Source organism: Acomys minous, assembly GCF_964271855.1.
Source record: "Acomys minous genome assembly, chromosome: 17".
Taxonomy (NCBI): domain Eukaryota; kingdom Metazoa; phylum Chordata; class Mammalia; order Rodentia; family Muridae; genus Acomys; species Acomys minous.
The window spans coordinates 26,080,826-26,095,595 of record NC_140500.1 but is presented as its reverse complement, the minus strand read 5'-3'; the positions used below and the strand labels follow the sequence as shown (position 1 = coordinate 26,095,595).

At 50.3% G+C, this 14,770-nt stretch overlaps 1 protein-coding gene across 5 annotated transcripts in view; it reads right to left on the bottom strand.

Moving 5' to 3' along the window:
* Positions 1-1,044: 1,044 nt before the first annotated feature.
* Positions 1,045-14,770, bottom strand: part of WNT5B (Wnt family member 5B) — a 116,724-nt gene continuing 102,998 nt past the window's right edge. For all 5 annotated transcript variants that reach the window (XM_084766126.1, XM_084766123.1, XM_084766122.1 and 2 more), the window contains 2 exons: positions 9,901-10,193; positions 1,045-2,401 (listed from right to left, as the gene is read on the bottom strand). In XM_084766126.1, the coding sequence (XP_084622252.1) occupies positions 1,943-2,401; positions 9,901-10,193 (752 nt within the window). In that variant the 3' untranslated portion in view covers positions 1,045-1,942. The remainder of the gene's footprint in view (positions 2,402-9,900; positions 10,194-14,770) is intronic.

Here is a 14,770-nt window from a genome sequence, read left to right as displayed (position 1 = left end):
TCCTATGGTTTTCTCCTTTGAAAATCCCCGCCCCCATTGATGGAATGTCCAACCAATGCCTGGCCCAACCCAAGACCCACCCCACGGGAAAGAACCAACCCCTGACACTATCAACCACACTCTGCTATGCTTGCAGACAGGAGCCTAGCCGAGCTGTCCTCTGAGAGGCTCTACCCAGCAGCAGTGTGAAACAGATGCTGAGACTCACAGGCAAACACTGGGTGGAGCGGAGGGAGTCTAGTGGGAAAGTGGGGTGAGGGTGGGATAAAAAGTGACAAGAGCACCACAAGAAGACCAACAGAGCCAACTGACCAGAGCCCAGATGGGCCTGTGGAGTCGGAAGCACCAAGGACCATGCATGGAGTAGACCTAGGTCCTCCACACAGATGTAGCTCAGGCTCCGTGCGGGTCCACCAGGAAGGGGAGCAGGGGCTGTCTCTGTTGCATGCTTTTCAAGCACTTCCCCTGGTTGGGGACTGCCTTGCTGGACCACAGGGCAAGAGGACCTGATGTGCTGGGGTGGGTGGGTAGGAGGGGGATCCCCTTTTCCGAGGAACAGGGGAGAGGGAGGAGGATGAGGGTGGAACTGGGAGGAGAGGAGGGAGGGGGCTACGATCGGGATGTAAAGTGAATAAATAAATATATTAATAAAAGAAAGAAAGGAAGAGAGGCCCTCCCCTTAAAGGGAGGAGGAGTGGAAGGGGGGGGAGGGGGGAGGGGGAGAGGAGATGTGGGAGGAGCAACTGGGAGGACTGGGAGACTATGGTTGGAATGCAAAGCACGAAGAGAAGACTTGAAAACAAATCCTTCCTGACCTCCCTTCTCACGGCAATTTCAGATTTGGCTCCGAGACTGTTTGTCCTGCTAGTAGCTAATTAATAAATCTTTAATCGTAATTGGATTAAGTCTATGGTCTTTTCTGAAGGATCACAAACTCCATAATATCAAGATGCCCTGGGTTTCATCCTTAGCACCAAATATAAAGTATCAAATGAGAATCACGAGAGATAATTGTGTGCCCAAATAAGGAGAGGGAGAGACACCTCAGTAAAAGATGTTTAATGTCGGAGGGACACTGTACACGCGGGCAGAGATGACAGACAGGCAGTTGACCTGACCTTGCCAGCATGCCCTGTAGTCCGTGAAGCCTCCCTTGAGAGGAAGTGACGGCAGCAGCAACAGTTTCCTGTCCTGTGCAGGACGGCAGTACGACAAGCACTTGTTCCCCAACCGGAACCCAGGTTTGCTTCATGTCTTCCTTGGTGTAGCACGTGACATGGCATAGGAGCTTATGGCAGGAGCTGGTGACATTCTCATCAGAAGGCAGATCCAGAGTCCAGGGAGGCACAGAGTGACTTGAGACCTCGCCCCCAGTGTTGGGGAAGGAGCCTTTCCTGCAAGTGTGCTCTCAGATGAGAAAAGAAGCTACCACAGGGGCCCCTTACTAAAGCCATGGCCATCTGGGGAAGACCTGGGCCACGATCGGGGTTGTCACGTCTCTCCACTTTCCACAGGGGCTCTGGGTCTCCCGGCCAGGGTCACAGACACTCATCTTCCCAAAAGGACTGCGGATTTGAAACAGGCCCACCCCCTTGATCTAATCACCACCTCTCTCCTGGAGGCTATGGCGCAAAGATGCTCTCAAGCCAGTGTTCTGAGAGTCCTGCCCAGAAAGCAGGGGAAAAGCCCGGTTCTCTCCCACTGGCTGTAAATCACCAGCAAAGCCCAGTCCTCACAGAGGGCCAGCATCTCTCGAGCTCTTCTCCGTTTTTCTTCTCTTTCATCCTTTTGTACAAATATAAAATATATTTAGATAGATTTATATAATATAGACTCTTGTGAGGCAGCGAGGAGTGGGCTGGGAGCACGGGTGCAGTCATTTGCAGACATACTGGTCCACTCTTGTGAGGCAGAGAGGAGTGGGCTGGGAGCACGGGTGCAGTCATTTGCAGACATACTGGTCCACGATCTCAGTGCACTTTTTGCATCTGACAAAGCAACACCAGTGGAATCTGCAGTGGCAGCGCTCCACCTGGATGCTCTTGAAGCGGTCGTAGCCTCGGCCACAGCACATGAGCTCACAGCCATCCGTGCCCTCTGAGGTCTTGTTGCAGAGGCGCCCCTGGGTGCCCAGTGAGCCTGTGGTCTCATTACGCAGGCAGTAGTCAGGGCTGGGGTCCACATAGACCAGGTCCTCTGGGGTGGGCTGGTTGAAGCGGCTGTTGGCCAGTTCCAGCTTGCCCTGGCGGGTGATGCGCATGGCCGCGGCGCTGTCATACTTCTCTTTCAACCGGTCCCCCACCTTGCGGAACTCTGCCAGCTGGAGCCAGCAGGTCTTCAGGCTGCAGGACCCTGAGACTCCGTGACATTTGCAGGCGACATCAGCCATCTTATACACAGCCTGGGGGCGGAGAGAGATGAGAGTAAGGAGAGACAGGCACAGACAAGGTCAAGCAGGTGGAGAGGTGGGCCAGTGAGCTCGGTAGGAAAAAAGGGGCTTGCGGCCAAGCCTGGCAGCCCGAGTTCAATTCCTGGAGCTTACTTGTTAGAAGGAGAGAACCAAGTCCTACAGTTACTCCCAAATATCATCTTCAAAAGTTGTTTTTAGAGCCTGGTGGTGGTGGCTCACGCCTTTAAAATCCCAGCACTCAGGAGGCAGAGGCAGGCGGATCTCAGTGAGTTCGAGGCCAGCCTGGTCTACAAAGTGAGATCCAGGATAAGAGAGCCAGGGTCACACGAAGAGAAACCCCGTCTCAACAAAACAAAACTAACCTGAACAACAAAAAGGTTGTTTTTGAATTTGTGTGTGCATGAGTGTGTGTGTGTGTGTGAGAGAGAGAGAGAGAGAGAGAGAGACAGACAGACAGACAGACAGACAGACAGAGACAGGTGGTACACATAAAGATGTTGCAGTACTCACATAGGCATCAGAGGACTTTTGCATAATCGGGTCTTCCCTTCTGCCTTGTTTTGAGGCAGGCCCTCTCTGGTCACATTCTCTCATAAAGTTATTACAGTGCATGTGGAGGTCAGAGGACAGCTCCGCCTCTGTGGGGGTTCCAGAGATCGAACCCAGGCTGGCTCGGCAAAGTGCCTTTACCTGCTGAGCCATCCTGCTGGCCCCTCTCACTTGTGCCACCTCACCACATGCGCCAGGCTGGCTGGCCCACTGCTGCTGCGTCATTCTCCGGTTCTCCATAGACCGTTTGCAGAGGTTCTGGAGACCCCAGCTTGGGTTTATTAGACTTGGGGAGCAACTGCTTCTACTCACCGACCCAGCTCCCCAGCCCCTTGAACTTTTGTAAAATAATCTACTGTCACTGTCATATAACCCAGGCTGGCCTCAACCGTGCTCCACGGCCACAGATGACTGTGAATCTTGGATCCTTCTGCTTCTACAGTTTCAAGACTACAGGCGGATGCCACCATCACGTGCCACCGTGACCAGTTTATATAGTGCCCAGGATCAAGCCCAGAGCCTTATGCTCTGCAGGCACCCACTCCTCCCACCCCCCACCTCACTCCCTTTCAATGGAGTCTTGTTAGGCTTCTCATACCATTTAAACTTTTGGGCTCAAGTGATCTTGCCACAGCCGCCGAAGCAGCTGGCCACTGTGAGCTGATGATGCTCCTGGCTCCGACTTTCCACGTTGATGAAATCTCTTCAAACAGATAAAACTCAACACAGTGTATCTAGCTCTTGCACAATATGGAGCACAAGTCAGAAAAGAAGGAATTTGGCTGTTTCACACGCTGTCATGGCCTGGGGTACCTGAAAACCCTCTCTGTTAAATTCCTCCAAAACGGAATGGTTCCTGTTCTCCAGTGGACTTTTGGCTATCAGGAGCTTCCTGTGAGCCGCCACATCTGTAAATAGGACCACCCTTCACCCCTCACACCCAGCTGGGAAAGGCTGGGAGCATGGGGCCAAACCCACGCCATGGGAGGAGGATGGCGGGCCTACCCACATGAGCACTTGTTCCAGAACAAACTGACCTTGGAAGTCACTGAATCTTGACACTGTGGAGTGGACTTGAACTTGGGCTATTCCCAAATCAAAACTATAAGGCAGAGTAGAGCGGAAGTCTGGTCACTAAGTACTCCCTAGCAGGGGCGCGCCGTTGTGCCACCCTTGGCAGCTGGCCTGGGGGGCAGACAGCAGGATAGCAATGACTCTGGGCCATGAACGTTTTCCTGGGCTACAGCTGTCATCCTCAACAGAGTTGGGGCTCATCTCTCCAGAGTTTGTCTTAGATTTCTTTTCAAGAGTCCAAGAACAATGTTTTTACTCAACACTAAGCAGAGGCCACCACAGGTGCCAGAAACAGACATCACCAGCTCTTGGACACTTTATTTGGGCTTTTTTGTTTTGTTGTTGTTGTTGTTGTTGTTTAGAGACAGGGTTTCTCTGTGTTATCTTGGCTGTCCTGAACTCCCTTTGTAGACCAGGCTGGCCTCAAACTCACAGCGATCCGCCTGCCTCTGCCTCCCAAGTGCTAGGATTAAAGGCGTGCGCCACCCATGCCCAGCCTTCTTGGACACTTTAAAAGGTTGTTTTCCTAGCCGGGTAGTGGTGGCGCACGCCTTTAATCCCAGCACTCAAGAGGCAGAGGCAGGCAGATCGCTGTGAGTTGAAGACCAGCCTGGTCTACAAAGCAAGTCCAGGACAGTCAAGGCTACACAGAGAAACCCTGTGGGGGGGGGCAGGGGGGAGGAGGCTATTTTCCTAATAGGGAATTATTCCCATGGCTGAATCTCTAGAGAGTCTTGGGCACCAATTAGGCCCATCCAGAAGAGAGTCTACACGCCAACTGCACAGCCTAAGCTCAGCCCAGGGAAGGAAGGGAGGCCTTCCCCAAGGCTAAAGGCACCAGCGCTCGGCCTGACAGCTTCCAAGGATACCCCCTCCCAACAAGAACTAACAGGCAGGCCCTGCAGTTACCTTCTGGCCTAAATCACAGGCCTGAGTTCTAGCCTGCCTTTCTCTAGAAATGGTCCTTGCCTCACGGAGGAAGGCTGTGTACTCTGCAGCTGCTGAGCCTCCAGGGAGCAGGATAAATGTCTCTAAAGGGGGGTAAACAGCAGGGGGAGGAGGAAGGGAGTGGCCACCTCACAGATGTGGACATGACACATGAAGAGTCTGAGGAGAAAGGCTGCTTCTCATCACTGTTTAGAAAGCCATCCAATCCTTGCCCTTGAAGAAGAAACTGCAGACATCCTAATATTTATTCTTTTTTTTTTTTTCATGACTGATACTTCTGGGACGAAAGAGGAGGTAATGTTAATTTGGGGCCCTTCCTGCTCACTAAAACACTAATAGACTATATACACTATGGAGTTGGTGATATAGTGCGTGGTAGAGCATTTGCCTTAGCATGTGGAAGAGCCTCAATTTGATCCCCAGTGCCACAAAACAAAAGATGACAAAATGCTTTTTAAAAAATGTTTTAGTCGGGCTGGAGAGATGGATGCTCTTCCAAAGGTCCTGAGTTCAATTCCTAGCAATCACATGGTGGCTCACAACCATCTCCAAAGACATCTGGGGCCCTCTTCTGGCCTGCAGCCGTTACATGCAGGCAAAGCACTGTATATATAATAAATGACTACATTTTAAACAAATATTTCAGTCCCAGTGCACAGTTGTACCTGTAACCCCAGCATTCTGAAAAGCGAAGGGGGGATGACTGTCATGAGTTTGAGGCTAGCCTGGGCTACATAGAGAAACTCTGTGTCATTCTTTTTCTCTTTTACTTTCTTTCTTTTTGGGGGCGGATACTTTTCAGGATAGGGTTTCTCTGTGTAGCTTTGGCTGTCCTGGAACTCACTCTGTAGACCAGGCTGACCTCCAACTCAATTAGCCTGCCTCTACTGGAATCAAAGGAGTGTGGGTACGCCACCACCACCTGACTCTTTGTGTCACTTTTCTTTTCTTTTCTTTTTTTTTTTAAGATTTATTTATTATGTATACAGTGTTTTGCCTATATGTACACCTGCACACCAGAATGGGACACCAGATGTCCCTATATGAGCCACCATGTGGTTGCTGGGAATTGAACTCGGGACCTCTGGAAGAACAGACAGTGCTCTTAACATCTGAGCCATCTCTCCAGTCCCCCTGTGTCATTTTTAACACTCTCTAGTTTTGTTTTTCCCCTGGGTTGTTTTCTGTTTTGTTTTTTTCTCTAGGCTTGGAGGCTAATTCCTATAATCCTATCACTCAAAAGGCAGAAGCAGGCTGACTGCTGGGAATCTGAGGTCAGCCTGGGCTACATAGCCAGTTCCAGTCTTGCTAGGTCTGTACAATAAGTGCTGTTTTCGTTTTTGTAGAGGAACGGGGCTTTTGCCACACACCCCAATATTAAGATTCCATGTACTTGGTACATGACAGGTATGTCGTCAGCATTAGACAAAGGCTCCCACTCTCCCCAGAGGCCTTACCCGCATAGACATCCCTGTGTGTGGTACTGTGTGGCTGAGCAGTACCACCCTGCTGGTCTTGCCTCCGTGTCCAGAGGGAGCTTCCAGAGTGAGAGGCTCCCGCCAAAGCACACGGGACTTCTGCTGTGGGCATGGTGGCAGATGGCAGATCATCTGCTGCTGTTCTTGCTTATTCTGGTCTTAAAGTACTAGTCTGGGCTCTTTTCAACCCTGCCATTGTGCAATCCTCCCTGGAGACGTTCCTGTGCATGCGAGGAGGTGGGATCTAAACATAGTACCAATGTCCCAGGTGGTGATTGATGGATAGAGTTCCCTAGACAGTGGTTTAAAAAAAAAAAAAGCATCGGGGAGGGCTGGAGAGATGGCTCAGTGGTTAAGAGCCCTGACTGCTCTTCCGGAGGTCTTAAGTTCAATTCCCAGCAACCACATGATGGCTCCCAACTATCTATAATGTGATCTGATGCCCTCTCCTGGCCTGCAGGTGTACATGCAGGCAGAGCATTGTATACATAACAAATAAATAAATAAATCTTAAAAAAAAAAAAAAAGTATGAGGCCGGGCGGTGGTGGAGCACACTTTTAATCCCAGCACTCGGGAGGCAGAGGCAGGTGGATCACTGTGAGTTCGAGGCCAGCCTGGTCTACAAGGTGAGTCCAGGACAGCCAAGGCTACACAGAGAAACCCTGTCTCAAAAAACCAAAACAAACAAACAAAAAGTACAGGCAAGTGTTCCCAGCCTGTAGCAGAGAGAGAGAGAGAGAGAGAGAGAGAGAGAGAGAGAGAGAGACAGAGAGACAGAGACAGAGACAGAGACAGAGAGACAGAGACAGAGACAGAGACACACAGAGAGACAGAGACAGAGAGAGAGACAGAGACAGAGACAGAGACAGAGAGAGAGAGACAGAGAGAGACAGAGAGACAGACAGACAGACGGAGACAGAGACAGAGAGAGAGAAATCACTGAGAAAGAGGTGTGCAGCCTGGGGGAAGGAGCTAAAGCCTGGGAGCCAGACAGAGGAAGGCAGGAAAGAGGTCATCAAGGGGCCACCCAGCCAGACAAGGGGCCAGCACAAACAGATGATGAAGGGCAATAAAAGGAGAAGCCAGCAAAAGCAGGGTCACACTGTGAAGGGAAGGAAGGTGATGTCTCCCCTCTCCCTTCAGTACCGATCAGGGTGCTGCCTGGCTCCTGGCAACGTCACAGCGCCAGAGACGAGCTGGAAGCTGGGCTGCCACATCCCTCTCCCTCACTCTATGAAGTGGACCTCTTACTTAACCATTAGGCGGCAACACTCACGTGTGCCAGGCTGCAAACATGGGAAGTGGTGGTACAGAGAAGAGCGGCTAGCCTAGCTGTCCTTCATCATCAGCACAGAGAAGAGCGGCCAGCCTAGCTGTCCTTCATCATCAGCACAGAGAAGAGCGGTTAGCCTAGCTGTCCTTCAGCAGCAGCACAGAGAAGAGCGGTTAGCCTAGCTGTCCTTCAGCAGCACAGAGAAGAGTGGCTAGCCTAGCTGTCCTTCAGCAGCAGCACAGAGAAGAGCGGCTAGCCTAGCTGTCCTTCAGCAGCAGCACAGAGAAGAGCGGCTAGCCTAGCTGTCCTTCAGCAGCACAGAGAAGAGTGGCTAGCCTAGCTGTCCTTCAGCAGCACAGAGAAGAGTGGCTAGCCTAGCTGTCCTTCAGCAGCAGCACAGAGAAGAGCAGCTAGCCTAGCTGTCCTTCAGCAGCAGCACAGAGAAGAGTGACTAGCCTAGCTGTCCTTCATCATCGAAAAGCAGCATAAGAACAATGAAACGCATCACTCAGGCTCAGGGCATGAGGCCTGGGGAGTGGGTGGCCTTTGAGCTCAGATCTATCTTGGGTCTGGGATTAGAGGCGTGTGCCACCATGCCCGGCTTTGTTTTATTTTTGAGGTAGGGTCTCACCAAGCCTGGCCTCAGTCCCCCTTCTACCTGGGATTGTAGATGTCCACTTTTGAAAGAGGCTAGAAAGCAGACATTCAAGAGAAAAAGAGATGGGCAATGGGCCACAGCAGGGCAGCTGTCCTCAGAGGCAACATTTAAGGAAGCTGCCAGGAGTAAAGGAGTGCCAGCCAGGCATGGTGGCGCACACCTTTAATCCCAGCACTCGGGAGGCAGAGGCAGGCGGATCTCTGTGAGTTCGAGGCCAACCTGGTCTACAGAGTGAGTCCAGGATAGTCAAGGCTACACAGAGAAACCCTGTCTGGTGGGGGGGGGGGGAAGCGCAGGTGCCATTGTGCTGTCCCCAGAGGTAGTGGGAAGAATGGTGTGTGTGTGTGTGTGTGTGTGTGTGTGTGTGTGTGTGTGTGTGTGTACAACCAGGCATGTACTGCTGTAACAAGACACCCACGTTTAGCTTTTACTAAACCCTAAGAAGACAGATGTGTCCTCACTCACACTTCAATCTAAGCCTGCCAGTGCAGACCGCTTCTGCCATTACCCCTGCACGTGCTTCTGGGCTGTGGCTCTGTATCTGCTCCATAGCAGCACCTCAAAGTCAGCCCTAGGCTCTCCTGATGCTGTAACAAACCATAAGTCCCAGGCCAGGCTTAATGGCCTAACCATCCAATCATCCTGAGGAGGGTGGGCCAAGACCAAGCATCGTATCTTAGTTCTAGAGGGACCGGTGTCATCTGAAGTGATAAAGTTAGAAAAGTGATGACATTCAGGAGAGCTCCTAGGAGGGGGCGCAAAAAGATGTCCTGAGCTCAGGAGCTTGAAGCCAGACGTGGCAACAAGACCTCATTTTAAAAAGCAGATACAGAGGGGCTGGAGAGATGGCTCAGCAGATAAGAGCACTGTCTGCACTTCCAGAGGTCCTGAGTTCAATTCCTGGCAACCACATGGTGGCTCACAACCATCTATAATGTGATCTGAGGCAGTGTTCATGCAGATAGAGCACTCATATACATAAATAAATATCAAAACAAAACAGGGCTGGAGAGATGGCTTAGAGGTTAAGAGCAGGCTGCACTTCTAAAGGTCCTGAGTTCAATTCCCAGCAACCACATAGTGGTTCATAACCATCTCTAATGAGATCTGGTGCCCTCTTCTGGTGGGTAGGTGTTACATGCAGACAGAGCACTGTATATAAAATAAATAAATAAAACAGACACAGGCTGCATGTGTCATCTTCACCTGCACACACACACCTTCAATCCCAGCACTCAGGAGGCAAAGGCAGATGGATCTCTGAGTTTGAGGCCAGCCTGGCAAGCATGCCAGGCCAGCCAGAGCTACAGAGTGAGATACTGTCTGAAAACAAACATGCTGCCACCACTACCAAACAAACAAACACAAAAACACTCCCCACATCCCCTAAAAAAGAAAGGTAATTGCACTCCAAGTGGTGCACACGGAAAAGGACCAGCTCAGTGACAAGGCATGCAGTCCGGCACCCGTGGCCTCCGTAGCAGTGCTCGGGAGGGCAGGGCAGCTTACCCGGCGGCCAGCCTCGTTGTTCAGCAGGTTCATGAGGGCTCGGCCCTGCTCCTCTGATCCCTTGGCGAAGTTCTTCTCACGCTCTCGGGCATCCACAAACTCCTTGGCGAAGCGGTAGCCGTACTCCACGTTGTCCCCACAGCCACCCCACAGCCAGTCCCGTGGCAGGTCCTTGGGCCTCGCAGCACGGCTGCAGCCACAGGTGGACAGCTCGCCCTCTCGGCAAGCTCGGCTGATGGCGTTCACCACACCGGCGGCACTCACTGCATAGGTGAAGGCAGTCTCCCGGCTACCTGCAGGAGGGGACAGTAGATGACACACAGGTCACTCTCTCCTCTGAAGAAGGCCTTTCCTTCCCTCTGCTTGGCTGTAGGGCAGCTGTCCAGAGGAATGCCTGCTCTTTCCATTTTGTATTGTCCCTGGCTGCTTTTGACTTTTGCTTCTTGACCCTAGCTCTGCTCTGTGACACTGACTCACACTCTATCCGTTGTACATCCATCCTTGGAGGAAGCTGTAAATAAAGGGAGAATGGACTTCCTCCAATTTATGGACCATTTGAACTAACAGAATGAGACTGGAGAAGAAATTGAGATTAACAGAGCAAACTCTGCACCCTTGCTGCTGCTGCTGCTGCTGCTTCTTCTTCTTCTTCTTCTTCTTCAACAAAGATGTGTTTGTTTGTTTGTTTGTTTATTATGTATACAGGGCTCTGCCTGCATGTACACCTGCCTGCCAGAAGAGAGCATCAGATCACACTATAGATGGCTATGAGCCATCACATGGTTGCTGGGAATTGAACTCAGGACCTCCGGAAGAGCAGTCAGTGCTCTTAACCTCTGAGCCATCTATCTGGGCCAAGAATAGCTTCTTTAGACACCTTTTTGCTCCCACCCCTAAGCTATACATCTGTGTGTCTGTCTTCTTCATGGCTGCCACTGTCTGTGGGACCCTGGCAGAGGCCAGGAATAGAAAGTAAACTAGACAACAGTGTCTAGAATAGTCCTGTGGTTTCTCTCTCTTCCTCAGGCCTCACACTGCCTCCCAATTCATGAGCACTTGGGGAGCCACACCTGAAGTTTCAGCCAACGGTCATTTTTCTATAGAGAGTCCCAACTATGTTCCTCTTTATTGGAACAGCAATCTACTTAAAATCTGCCATGGTGCATGTTCTAATGCACTGTGGAAGGGGAATTTATTGGGTGCAGATGCTTTGGAAATTAATAGAGTTCCCAGATGACCCAGCAATTCTACTCCTAAAAATATGCCCAACGGAAACAAAGATATGTGCCCAAATGTTTCCCAACGGATGTTTGCTGCAGCATGATTCATAATAGCCGGAGAGAGGCTAAACACAACGTGCTTTTATCCATACAGTGAGATACTGACAGGAGTGAAGTTCTAATATAGTTCATGACATGGATAAACCTTTAAATATCTGCATCAAGTATAACTGCCATGTATTGTTTGATCTCATTTATAGGAATGTCCAAAATGGAAAAAAAAAATCCATTGAGACAGATTTGCTGTAGCCTAGGGCTGGAGCTGGGGATTAGACAGTGACAGTTAAGGGTCAATACAAATGCTCTGGGGTTAGTGGTTACAGTTGCACATCTAGTAAATACACTGAAGACACTTTTAAATGGTGAATTGTTGGTTTTTTGGTTTTGTTTTTGTTTTTCAAGACAGGGTTTCTCTGTGTGGCCTTGGCTGTCCTGGACTCACTTTGTAGACCAGACTGAACTTGAACTCACAGCGATCCACCTACCTCTGCCTCCCGAGTGCTGAGATTAAAGGCGTGCGCCACCACACCCGGCTTAAATAGCAAATTGTATATGCCTTTAATGATATCCCCTTAAAGCTGATTTAACAAATAACAAATGACACTTATATGGGATCAGATGGTGAGAGAAGTGGTTGTTGCCAGGTCACAGACTTCTCTTGGATTTGTCATTGTACAGGCTAGAATGTCCTGTTCTCCTTTTGGGTCTCTCCCACATCTCCATAATGAGAAGGGGACACCACAGTCCAGTCCCCAAGGGTGAAGAGGCAGAAACCCATAACCAATTAAAAGGTCTGAAGACCAGGGAGATGACCCCACAGTTAAGAGTAGTTGCTGCTCTTACAGAAGGCTGGAGCAGCACCCATGTCAGGTGGCTCATGACCTCTTGTGACCTCTAGCTCCTGCACACAGGAACATAGGTGTGCACATGCACATATAAATAAGCAATAGTATGGATCTCAAAGGAAAGGTCTGGATTGATCCCTACTTCCTGATTACCTTGGCTCCACACAGTGATGCAGAAACCAGAGCACACTGAATGAATCAGCTTTTCACAATTAATAGTGATCAGCTCTGGTCATGTGTAAACACCCCATGAAACCTTCACCCAGTGGTAGGAGGCTCCACTGTGATCCGGCTGCTACAAAGGACACTTGCCCCATTGCTGACTGTAGCAGTGAATGCTGGGATAGTAAGATAGTTCAGGATGCTCTTTAAAAACGAAACTATTTTAATTGTGCATGTGTGTGTATGTCTTTGTACAGAAATACGCATGTGAGTGCAGTGCCTGTGGAGGCCAGCAGAGGGTGCTGGATCTCCCCAGAGACAGTCATGAGCGGTCTAATGTAGGTGTTGGGAACTGAACTCCGGAAGAGCATTATGTGCTCTTAAGGAAGCAGCCTGGGCACTATTCTGAGTGAGCCATCCCTGAAAACTCTTCCAGGAATGCCCTCAACCCTTGACATACCAACTGGAGCAAGATCGAATCTCAGATAACCCTGGCTGTCCTGGACTCACTTTATAGACCAGGCTAGCCTCGAACTCAGTGATCTGCCTGCCTCTGCCTCCTGAGTGCTGGGATTAAAGGCGTGTGCCACCACACCCAGCTTCCTTCTTTCTTTTTTTAAAAAAAAATTATTCTATCACTAGAAAGTTCCTTCTCATATGAAACCAAAATACGCCTCCTTGTAATTTCTGCCTGCTGGAGCCGCACTGTCTAATCCCTTTCCATTTGACAGCTCTCCAGTGTTTGAAAACAAGAAACATGCCTTTTATGTGTTCTCTCCCAAGCTACATATGTCTGATTTCTTTACCAAATACGCTTCTGAGTCCAAGCAGCCCTTTCCAAATGCCTTTTGAAATCACATACCCAGCTCTGAATATAATACACAAAGACACACACACACACACACACACACACACACACACACACATACACTGACTTCTGGTGACTTTGGATCTCAGTTTCCTCCAGCACACTGGACTCACTCTGCCTCTGCTGCAGGGGCATGATCAGACTCTGAGACAAGGACGGACGCAGTGCTAACTGCATGGGGCAGCACCTGGGTTTGGGTAAGAGATTATTACATAGAAATCTCTTGCAAAAGAGAATTCCCCACTACAGGTTAGATAAGCTGTGTGTGTATGTGTGTGTGTGTGTGTGTGTGTGTGTGTGTGTGTGTGTGTGTGTGTGTTTTGAGTGGGTGGGGGTTATCTGGACATGAAACAGTCACAGATGAAAGTAAAACCAAGCCATCTCAAAGATACAAGGCTAGCAAGCCATAGCCATAGAGCAACCGGAGAGACCCTACCCCAGGAAAGCTGTCCTAAGGCTTGGGGGGTGGGGTGGGGGATGGGGAGGGGAGCCAGAGGCTTTCCTAAGCCAGGCTGCTCTTCTGAACTGTTCTGCTGCCCTCTGGTGGTGACTTTTGGGGCAGCTTCAAGAAGAAGAAGAGAGCCCTCTTACACCTGGAACCCAGGAGGCACCCAGAGCACAGGAGGAATTCTCAGACATAGAGAGCAAGTGGGGGTCAGGGTATGGTGACATACGCCTTTAATCCCAGCACTAGGGAAGCTGAGGTAGGCAGATCTCTGTGAGTTCGAGCCCAGGCTGGTCTTCATAGTGGTTCCAGGACAGCCAGGGCTATGTTGAGAGACTCTCTCAAAAAAACAGACAGACAAAGTCAGGTGAGAGGTAGTGCACATCTGTAATCCCAGCACTCAGGGAGGCAGAGGCAGGCAGATCTCTGAGTTTGAGGCCAGCCTGGTCTATAAAGTCCAGGACAGCCAAGGCTACATAGAAAAACCCTGTCTTGAGAAAACAAAAAACTAACCAAACCAAACAAACCCCCCAAAACAAAAAACAAACAACAACAAAAACAGACCACAACAACAAAGAAATCCCACCAGGCAGTGGTGCACACTTTTGATCCTAGCACTCGGGAGACAGGCAGTTGGATCGCTGTGAGTTCGAGGCCAGCCTGGTCTACAAAGCAAGTCCAGGACAGTCAAGGCTAACACAGAAAGACGCTGTCTCGAAAAACTAAAACAAAACAAAACAATGCCCGAAGAGTTGGGGAAAGTCAGGCAGACAAAGCGCTCCAGTTGGTAGCTGAAGCAGATCAAGTAAGATGTGCCTCCTTTGGAAGGCAGACCTGCCCTGCACAAGCCACCCCACTATGCCACAGACTCAGCAGTGTCTATTCCTGATGCTCTTCCCCCCCCCCTCCACCCCGTGTGCATGTTCTGGTGTGTGCAATGTGTGGGAGTGCGTGTGCATTTCCGCAGTGGGAGTCAGAAGTCCTTGAGAAGCCAGGCCCTATCCTACTGGGTTTAACTCCCAGGACAATAAAAAGAAGGTGTTGGAGTCGGATGTGGTGGTGCACATCTTTAATCCCAGCACTTGGGAGGCAGAGGCAGGTAGATGGCTGTGAGTCTACAAGTGAGTCTAGGACAGCCAAGGCTACACAAGGAAACCCTGTCTCAAAAAACCAAAAATCAAATCAAAACAAAAAAAGGTGTTGGTAGTCTTGTCTCCCAGGACAGCTCCCCATCACACTGCCTCACACCCTGTGTTCTGCCTTAGGAGCT